Here is a 10,726-nt window from a genome sequence, read left to right on the forward strand (position 1 = left end):
ATCATACTCTTTCTTACTGTAACCTCCTGGGGATCAGCCACCTCCAGAGGACAGCAGGTACAGGCAAAGCAGTGGCTAGACCTTTTTATCCTGTCTTTCTAAGGAAGTACAGTAGTGGCTGGGCATTCCACAGCAGTACTTGCAAGTGCTTTGAGGCAAGAGTGAAACAAGAGTGAAAAACATGCCCTTCCTTTCATCTAGGCTGCTCTCAGCCTGTGTTGTGCTGGTTGCCTTCCTTTTAAAATAGGTAGCATCCCTCTGTGGTCAACAGTTTCTAGTCAAGGAGCTCAGCCTTGTGGTAACAAAAGGGGGAAGGAGTCCCATGTCTTGCTTTAATGACAGCTGTTTAATTACCAGAGAGGACCACAACTACAAGTTGAGCCTCTGTTAAAGTTAGGCTGCAGAATGACTAGCAAGTCTCAAAAGCCACATGAAAACATTGTTCATCTTTATGACCCATAAATCTCTTCCACTACCCCTGGCACACTAGTTTTGTATTGTAGGACCAAAAATTAGGGCAGGTGCTATGGGCAATGAATGCAGACAACACAAGTCATTCTACCTCCTTTTGGAAGGATCCCTTAGGTAGGTGCTTGGATTAAGATACCAGTCACAGTGGTTAAAAAAGAGAGCTGGACGCTCTGAGTCACTTTCTGGATAAGCCTGAAGTAAGTTCCTGCTCTGAACATGCATTTGAAAAATGCTGGCCTGGAGAAAGGGAAGAGGAAGGAGATGACTTGTGAAAAGCAGGATGCCTGAGAAAGAGTTGTACCTTTGCTGCAACCCACAGAGAGACCAGAACCAGCTGATAGTAACAGACCTTAGATAGACCTTAAACCTGCTCTGGCACACATTTTTAGTTCTGAAATAGTGATGAGACTTCTATGGAAAGCACCTGTGATAACTACATCTCCCTTGTCTAGCTCCACTAATGTTAGTGGTTCAGCAGGGGTGAATCAGCCCCCCTTACTGTGTTGTAACTCTCTTAAAACTAAAAGCCTGCTGCTTTGGTTTTTGTTTCTGATCTTCACCAGGGACCGAACCACCACAGTTGTCAATGTGGAAGGGGATGCCCTGGGAGCGGGCATCCTTAATTACCTGAACGAAAAAGACAAGAAAGAGAGAGAGCAGGAGCTAAAGGAAGTCACCGTAGAAGCAGTTGCTAACAGCAAGTCTGAAGCGGAAACGTCACCTTTGGTAACCCACAAAAACCCAGTCTCCAACACAAGCAGCACAGCAGACCCTGAATCCAAGGAATCAGTATTGTGAACTCGAGGCCGCTCATCAAGACCAGTCCTAGAAGTGGCCCAGGGACTTACCAACGCACCCAGACGTTTGCAGTGCGACCAGGGGCTGGATGGCTCTTGGAAGTGCTCAGTTCCAGTCTGTTTTGAAATATGCTGGCCTGGGGAAGGGGAGGGAGGTGGGGTGGACGGAGAAGGGGTGCTGAGAAGGAACACTCGCTTTATAATAGTATTTTGATAGTTTGTGTGTGTACATGTATACGTGTTGCGCGTGCACACTTGTGTACATGTATGTGAGAACTGCCATTGAGGCTTCTGGTGTAACAAGACTTCCATTAGTGAAGGCTCAGATGGGTTGAAGGTAGGAAGGTAGACATACCCAGTATGTGCTTATTGTAGGGAAAAATTAGTAAGCTTATTTTTGCTGCTGTTTGAATGGAGAAGCAGTCTAGAAACTCCAGAGTGGGTAAAAATGTTGCTTAAATTTGTTTTCTAGCCTGGAAACACTGACCATTACAGCCATGATATGAAGCAACATTTTTCTCCCACTCCCCTTCCTCTCATGTTCTCCGATCCATTAAAAACATTGAACATGTCCTTAAAACCAGCTGTTTTCTATTTTTAATGCTTTTTTTTTTTCATACCTAAATTAATAGCTTATAGGGACTTCATTCTCCCATTTCATTGCAGCTCATAGCAGCTTTCCTACCTTTTGGTGAATAACTCCCAAACTGTGGGACCAAACAGAGATGTTCGTGCAGATCAAGGATTGGTTTCCTCCTTTCCTCTAACCAAGCTGTTAAGAAAAAAACTCAGAGGAAGCACAAATTTTGTTCAAGTAAACCCTTTAGGGCTGAAAAAAATGTAGAGTCTGTTCCAGCCTTAGTATGTCTGAAAGAGGTTTGCCTGTGACAACATCCATAGATGCAGACGTCAGTTCCCTTCATGAAAACAAGATCCTCTGTTAGCACACCCTGTCTTGTTCATGTTTATTTAATGGGTCAATCCAAACAGTTTTAGTCATATTCTCTTCCAGCTAAATTGAATAGGGGAGGAAAAATTCTGAGCACACATCATGTGGAAACTAATGATGGGCAAGTCTGAGTCTTGGCTTGAAAAGGGAAGAGAAGAGGTGAGTTTATAATCCCAGTGATCTCTGTGTGGGAGCTGGCTACCTGTTCCTGCTAGGAGTTTAGTCCTGCCATAAATGTTCTTCTGGCAGCAATTTACTTCTAGTAGTTGTGGGTAGTGCTGAGCCAGGGTAATGCTTTAATGGCAGATGGTAACCTTTGCTTAAGGCTCAGCCCTGTGCTTCTGGATTCTTATTCCTCCTTTTTGCCTTTACAGTGTCCTTCCTGAATTTACATCCCAAACCTGAACAGAGTCTGGCAAACTCATTGCAAAGATCTTGTTGATTTATCTTGGCTCTTTGGAAGCTAATAGTTAAAATTATGACTGCACAGGCCAAGATTTGCTTGGACTTGTGATGTTTTCCCTTGGCTACTTCAACAAGAGATTGCATATGGTCCATCTCCACACTGTTAATTCAGCAATATATATTGACTTTTAGCTTTGATATAAAGTAATGCTAAAGTCTCCTTTTTTCTTGCTCCTGTCTTGCTTCAGAGGAATCTATCTTGGAAAGATACCAGCACTAGGAAGAGGCAATTCCAATTGCATAGCAGCAAACCTTCCTTTGCAAAGCATCCCTTCTGGTAAAGGGACACAATGAATTTTGCAGAAAGATGCTCAGAGATATGTCCACCCCTGAAGGAGAGTGCAGTGAGTGCATCATGACTGGCTGTGCACTGGAGCCATGCAGGCAATCCAAGTAGGAAAGGATTAGTCAGCCCACTGGGAAACTGCAGGTGGAGTTTCTTTTTAACCAGTTTATTTTTAATCATGTCCACAAAATGTTGTCATTCCTTGGCTTATCTTCAAAATGGAAGGAGACAAACACAATTCTGTAGGGATGTCTTTTGCCCAACAGATCAACTTTGCATTTCTTCCTGTTAGAATCATCCCGACTCCTTTCAACTCAGGAAACCAAAAGCACATTTTTAAGTCTAAATATCTCTTTGAAATATCTAAGTGCACCAAAACACCAGGTACTTTGATTTTAAAATAGTATATGGATGTCTCAAGGAAACTGAAAATCCTGACTGTCCCCTGTGGGCTGTGTTCTGTAGTTGCATTTTATCCCTCATCAGATGTTTATCTCCTGTGCTTTTGTGAGACCCCCTGGAATACTGTGTACAGTTCTGGTGTTCCCAACATAAGGATGTGGAACTGTTGGAGCAAGTCCAGAGGAGGGCCACAAAGAGGATGGGACCACGTCCACTGCAAATACAGGCTCTCAGAGTGGGGGCTGTTCAGCCCAGAGAAGAGAAGGTTGCACTGCAACCTTGCAGTATCTGAAGGGACCTACAGGGAAGCCAGAGAGGGACTTTGTCAAGAACTGTAGTGATGGGACAAAGAGCAGTGGGTACAAACTAAGAGATGAAATTTAGGCTAGATATTAATTTTTTTTTTTTTACTGTGGGGGTGGTGAGACACTGGAACAGGCTGCCCAGGGAGGTTGTGGATACCCCAACCCTGACAGTGTTCCAAGCCAGGCTGGATAAGGCCTTGAGTAACCTGGTCTGGTGGGAGATGTCCTTGCACATTTCAGGGAGATTGGAACTGAGTGATATTTAAAGTCCTTTCCAACCCCTCAACGTTCTGTGGTTCTGTGATTCTCTCCCTGCATGTGACACATGCAGCTAGGATCAGGACTTGAGAGCAGCACTAAACAATTCATGAGGCATCACAGCACCATTTCAGAGAAGAAGACATCTCAATTTTTTTTTTTTTTTTTTTTTACCCACAGGTAAAAGCACTGCCCTGGGCAAACCCAAAGGCTGGGCTTCCTTGCAAGGCAGCACTTTGGCATTGCCATCTGATCCTTCTTCTCTATGGTGCTGCAGCCAGAGCGTGCCTTTTCTTTGTTAGCAGCATCCTATAAGCTGTGGCACATTGTTCCTGACAGGGGATCCCAGGAAATGGGAAATTAAAGCAAATACCCCAGTATTAGTATTTTCCAATAGCAATGCAAAAGCTCAGAGTCTTCACTGAACACTTCTCCCAGTCCCCACTAGTGGATTGCCATGTTTTGCATCAGTGTGAATGTCTAGTCCCAGGTAAAGCTTGTTAGAGCAGTTGGATTTAAGGAGGTCAGATCATTCTCATAGCAGGAATTTAATCAAGGAAATCTGACATTCCTTCTCTTGGAAACAGATATCATAGGATTTATATGAACCATGAGTATTCAGCTCTTAACCTGCCAGAAATCTGTAGTTTTACAGGAGCTTTACTTTAGACTTAAAAATATGCCAGTTCTTTTGTTGTTTGTGCAGAACAAGAGGGATCTATGGAAGCAGGGTGCTGCTTGTCAGAATATCTTCTTGGCCATTTTTTTATCATTTGTGTCAGAATTTACATTTCTTATTTTTTTTTGTGTTGTTCCCATTCCTCACAATAGCTGTGATGCATTCTAGAACTCTCTACCTGGATTGTTTTCTTAAGGTAGGAATATGAGGGATCCAATATTGCCCTCTTTCTTTCAGTCTGTAAAAAATTACACATTCCAACCACTGCCACTGTAACAGTGTGCATCCTAGTGGAAAGCCTGATGAAATAGAAGACTTGCCATTTGGTTTAAATGGTCAGGGTCTTCAAGAAAGGCCACTGAGAGAAAAATGAGGGGGCAGTTGAGGGATATGCATTTGAGATGCTGTTCTTGACCTGCAGTGTAAATGTGTTACACTGGGAGCTTCCTGTTCCAGGAGGCTGTGAGCTGAGAAGGCTCCAGGAGCCTTGCAGGTGCAGCCAGGGGTACCTGCTCTGCTCTGCTCTTAGCCAGGCACTCCACAAATCTGGTGCCAAGTGTGGTACTTAACTCCAATGTCTCTTGACTGGACATACATTTCTGATTTCTGTTCTCCTGATACAACTGTAAGTTGGAAACCTTTAGTCAATTGTGTTTTTTGGTTTTTTTTAAGAGGAATGAAGTTCCTCTTAAATAGAAGAAATACAAAACACTACTTTTCTATTTGATTTTAGGATGGATTTTTTGTTCTTTTGTTTTTGTTTTTTTTTCTGGAAGGTACAAGTTCTCTCCTCAGCTCACGTCCTACTCTCTTTTGAGAGAAAGATACGGAAATCACATGGAGTGTTTCTTGGGGCGTCCTGTGCAAGGCCAGGAGTTAGACTTGATGATCCTCATGGGTCTCTTCCAACTCAGTGGATTCTATGTTTCTATGAAACATTGAAGAGTTTGCAAGCCTTTTTTCAGTGAAGTTTCTTTGACCATTTTGAACCATCTTTTACTTCTTCTGTAGGAATGACATTTCACTCTGTGCTTCATCACTGCTTGATGTCATCCTGTTTCCTGGAATACTCTATGTTCTTTTTATGTTTCAGTGCCTCAGGAATAAATGGAAGAGTGCAGAGAGTTTTGAGAGCTCCATTTTGTATTCTGCCTTGCTCCTGTTCTGAACTCAGCAGAGGTTCGTGAGCCTTGGTAATTCAGAGTTGCTCTGAGAGTGCAGAGCAGTATCTGTCACTCACATTGAGAAAGGTGCATGTTCTGTGCTTTGAGATATGGCTGTAGTCTGAAAAACTGTAGTGGGCAGTGGAAGGTGCCAGGACTTGACTCTTCTTGGGTATTTTCAGTGAAGATCTTGTATTCCTACAAGCTTTAGCTGAGTCTTGGTGTTGGTAATTGCACTACAGGACTTGGTAATTGCAAAGAACTTCAAACTCTTCTGGGGACGTCCCTTGCAGTCAGGATGGCTTTTGTGTTGAGAATGGACTAGAGCCAATCCCAGGGCTTCCCCTGCTGGGATGTGACAAACAGGACTGTGTCCTTTGGATATCAGAGATGTGGAGCCAGCCAAAGTACCACATCAATTGGTGAAACAGTCTCTGCTTTGTCCTTTTCTGGTTAGTCCTGGGGAGGCAGTGGCCCTGAGCTAGAGATGGTGAGAGATTGGAGGGGAGGGTGTGAGGGGTAGGAAGGTTTTCCTGGTGCTTGCTCTGTTCCCATACTCTTCCCTGGGCATTTGCTGTGGCTGGTGCCGGATGTGGACATGACCCGGTGTCACCATTCCTATTCTCCTGTGGTTCCTCTTTATTTTGCAGCAAGAACAATGAAATCTGAGGTATTTAGGCAATTCTTCTTTCAGTCAAGTCAGAGTCTCTGTAGTCTCTGTGACTGACCACCCAGCCATATGTTGTAGGTTGTGTCCTCAACAGCTTACAAAAGGGACAAAACCACCACCTCTTCTGCAACGATTTGCAGCATTGGTCAACAGTCCGGGCTAAATCTGCACTCTGGTCCTCTGCTAACACAATACATTTCTGCAGCCAATGTAAAGGATCATCCTGTTGGAAATGATAATTTTTAATCCTGACCCTCCCACAGGCAGTGAGCCATGGGCCTCAGGTACCAAGTCAAAAGACCAACATACAAACTTTCACCAAAGAAAAATTGTCACATCTAGATTGATTTAAGAGAGCCTTGGCAGTTCATGATCACAGAGCTGCCTGTAATGACTGATCTGGTGACAGATGAACAGCACAGAATTAGGCAGATTGCATTAGTCCTATACCTGTGCTTCCTTTTCTGTAAATCAGGTTTACAGATATTAACGTGTCTCTCACAGGCCATAGTGTGGAAGATAGTTGCAATGTTTGGAAAGCACTCTTAAGACACAGAACAGTAAAGCTTGAAGAGTAATGAACTTCTCAAAAATCTGAAAGGAATCAAATAATGAAAGTATGCAGAGTTGCATTGTGCTAGAGGAGGAATGACTGATGGAAAAGAGATCAGGTGGATGCATTTTCTGGGCTAATTCAGGGGGAGCAGGGGAGCTAGTGTCAGTGTGAGGTGCAGTTCAGAAAATGGATGTGACTTAGTCAAGGACAACACAGTGCCCTATTCTATCTTCTGCTTCCTTCCATCTCCACCTGACAAGCCATGAAAGCTTAGGCTCAGGTAAATTACCAGACATCACCATGGATTCAACATCTAAACTGGGAGTCTTGACAGCTTAGTTCCTGACTAGTTTCAGTGGGAGAAAGAGCTTTTCAACTCAAAGAACAAGTTGTCTTGTTGTCAGTATGAGTGACAAAGGTGGAGAAAAAGAAGGAAGGGCTGGAAGGCTGCAGGGGCGCCATCACAGAAGACAGGGTAAGCAAGAGGATAAAGAAGCATCTTTCCTTGGCATTTTGATATGGATAGGATCAAAGAGGCTGCAGGCATTTGTCTGGCATGTAGCAGAGACAACGCAAATCCCTGCCTGCTGCTTGGGCGGGATTTGCAGGGAGAGGCAGGAGTGCTGAAGTTTCTGAAGTGCAGCAAGGCAGCATGCAGAGGGCCAGCGTGGAGCTCTGATAAGCTGCTGCTGGCTGCTGGCCATGACCAGAGGAACAGCAGTACAGTTCTGGATCAGGGATTGACCCACATTCCTCCTTGCAGGATAGCTAGGACAAATGCTCCTCAGATAAATGCGTGGAGACCATTATTCTCCGAGGACAAAGACCAACTTGTTATCTGTGGGAGCATATTGATGAAAGCCATGCTCACTTGCTGCTTCAGTTTCTGGCAGGAGGGAAAAGGGTTTGACAAATGATCTAAAACTTTTTCCAGGCATTGGGCAACACATTGAGACAGTTGCCCCTGAATATTTTAACTCTGACAATAAGTGATCAAGAGCCTTATTTGGCTCCCGTAGATCTTCACATCTGAGCACTGTCTTGGGAAGTTAATGTTAACACAGAATTTATTCTCTGCATGGGGTCTTTACAGACATTTGTGACCAGCAGGCATCAGTTCACAGCTGCACAAGTGAATGAATACAGAAAAAGGTGAAAGAACTCTCTCTTGAGTCACATGAAAAGTTGCCAAGCCAGCTAGGAGCAGATTCTGAGTCCCAAAGCCAGGTTCATTGTTAGCTAACAATTATCACCTCCTTAAAAAAATCCACATCTGAGGGTTTATAAATATATTTGATTCTGTACGGATTTTAAGAGGAAAAGAAAAAATATCTTTTATTCAAGAGTTCACAGTGTGGTTACTTATCAGATTATATCTCAGTGTCAGCAGATGCATCATCCTTAACAGTTATGAAATCTCATTTGTACTTAACCTCAGATCTTGGTGCCAGCAGGAGGTGAGGACTGTGGACATTTCAACAGGCCAACAGCTCTTATGTAAAATCCTGCTCAAGAAATATTTATACTTGTCTCCCAAGGCCACAAATGTTGCTTGCAAGGCAACAGGACCCAGCATGGAGAAATGGATTTTGAGCCAACTCTGTTGTAATGCAAAGTTAACGGTGTGGTTTTAAGCCACAGAGACCAAGAAATTTGGTATTAGATGTTCCTTAGGATAGCTTTCACTTGCTCCTTCTGGTAAAACAACACTGAGAAAGTAATGCTCTTCCTTGCCAAGCATGTATTTAGTAACTGAAACTAAACTGCATATGGCATGTGCCTGCAACTTAATTGTAGTTACATGTTGCAGAAAGAAATTACTAAGGGAACTCTACTCTCAAGGAATTGTTTATACATCTGAATCCCACAGAAAGAGTTGTGCTTAACCATAAAAAAATACTCCAGATATTAACTGGTTTGGATTGTAGCTTTATAAGAACCAGAAGGAATGCCACTAAAAGGACAGGCACAGCCTTCACTGATGTGCATTGATGTAATTTCCTGAGCTTTCCATGGTTTCTGGATTTCTGATGGAGATACCTCCATAGCAGCATAGAGGAATGGTCTGGGCCTTTAAAGATGATCATTATCAGCAAAGCAGCAGTAAAGCAATGTTTTTAAAACTTCTTTGCTGTAACTAAAGGTATTTTACTTATTCTTATGATGTGGTGCCTCTAATAAAAAAGTGTTTTCCTAGTGGTTGGTGTTGATGCAGAAGGCAACTTCCTCATGTTTTGTTCAGTTTACCTTCTGCATATCCCTCCTGCAGAGACTGTTGTGTTCCTTGGAGTCTGCCCAGATCCCAGCAGGATCAGGCTCCTATAGTACATAGATCAAACTTAAAGATATTCTGACCCCATGTGAGGACAGGGAGTGTTTCCTGTCCTTTAGGAGGGGACAAAGATGTGGTTTCAGCTTTGGAGAGTGTCTGGACTGAACAGACCCTGCTTCATTAAAGCAATACTTTAATGACATTTTACACTTAATTAGTCAAATAATTATGACCAAGGTGGCCCAGCCATCACTGCCTCCTTGCTCTGCTCCACAGCAGATGTTCTGTTGACTTGTCTTCCCTGAAGGCCACTGTGGAGGTGATGTATTTGCCATCCATGAGAATTCCATTCTTTTAAGAACGCATTCTTATTTAGACATCCTCAGTTACTATCCTGGCTGCACTCTCGTAAGGCGGTGCTGTATGGGATGGAGGCCATGTGTAGCACTGCAAGTACCTGAGCAAACCTCTGCTCCTGAACTGCTTCTTGGTTACAGCAAACTGAGACTGACTCACGCTCCGTGAGGGTGAAGACTTTGATTAGACTTTGATTAATCCCTCAGATTCAGGGATAGCAGGACCACCCCTGCACATGAGGAGTCCCCTTCTGCCTTATTATCCTTAAAGGTGCCTTGTCCTGATTCTCTTCAGGACAAATTCCAAGTTGCTGTTTGGCTTTCAATATTACTATGCACCAAAGCTGAAAGACTCCATTATCCCTGGAGACAGGAGGGAGAATGTGATGTCCTAGTGTGAGACAAGGAAAATGGTTTTCTTTTCTTTATCCTGTGAGCTCTCTGGCAGCAATCCTGCAGTGTGTATGTGTGTGTGTGCTTTTCTTTCTACCTGAACACAAATTGCTCTAATTAGGAGGGAGGATTATTGTATTTTTATATGCTAAACCATTTGATTAATTACTTTAATAAAAAGAAAGATGAACTTTGAAATTCACTGTCATCCACTCCAGTACAATCCAGTATCACTGATACAAAGGTATCTGCCTTCAGGTTAGAACCTTGTGCTTAGAGTAACCACTCCATTGAGGAAGTGTCTGTGCCATGTGGGTGTGTTGATCCTTTTGTGCATCCTTTTGTGCTGTTCCTCTTTTAAAGCTGTGGGTTTCACCCATGTGACTCTGCATCAGCCTTTCTGCTGTCTCCCAAAAACAAAGGTACATGCACATATGCAAAAAAAAAGACCATACTGCTGTGTCTGGGGGTGTGTGACCCTAGGGCAGATGTTACAGATGTTTGTTGTGTGCTGTACCCTTTGGAGTAAGAGCTCCCTGCCTACCTGGGGAGCAGCCAGTCCTGTGGCTCGGGTTGGGATGGTTGGTCGTATTAAGAGGGTGACACAATGGGATACTCTTTTTTTTTTCCCTTCTCTCATGGAAATGTATATTTGTTCTCTCTTTGTGTAGCTTCTCAAACTAAAATAAACACCACCCCAAACA

The 10,726-nt window shown here is 43.4% G+C and overlaps 1 protein-coding gene across 1 annotated transcript in view; it reads left to right on the forward strand.

Moving 5' to 3' along the window:
• The window catches only part of SLC1A4 (solute carrier family 1 member 4), a 34,189-nt gene extending 23,463 nt beyond the window's left edge, over positions 1–10,726 (forward strand). Inside the window, exon 8 of the mRNA XM_058835314.1 lies at positions 1,035–10,726. Coding sequence (XP_058691297.1) covers positions 1,035–1,269 — 235 coding nt within the window. The 3' untranslated portion in view covers positions 1,270–10,726. The remainder of the gene's footprint in view (positions 1–1,034) is intronic.

The sequence above is a fragment of the Poecile atricapillus genome, chromosome 3 (genome assembly GCF_030490865.1).
Source record: "Poecile atricapillus isolate bPoeAtr1 chromosome 3, bPoeAtr1.hap1, whole genome shotgun sequence".
In the NCBI taxonomy this organism is placed as follows: Eukaryota; Metazoa; Chordata; class Aves; order Passeriformes; family Paridae; genus Poecile; species Poecile atricapillus.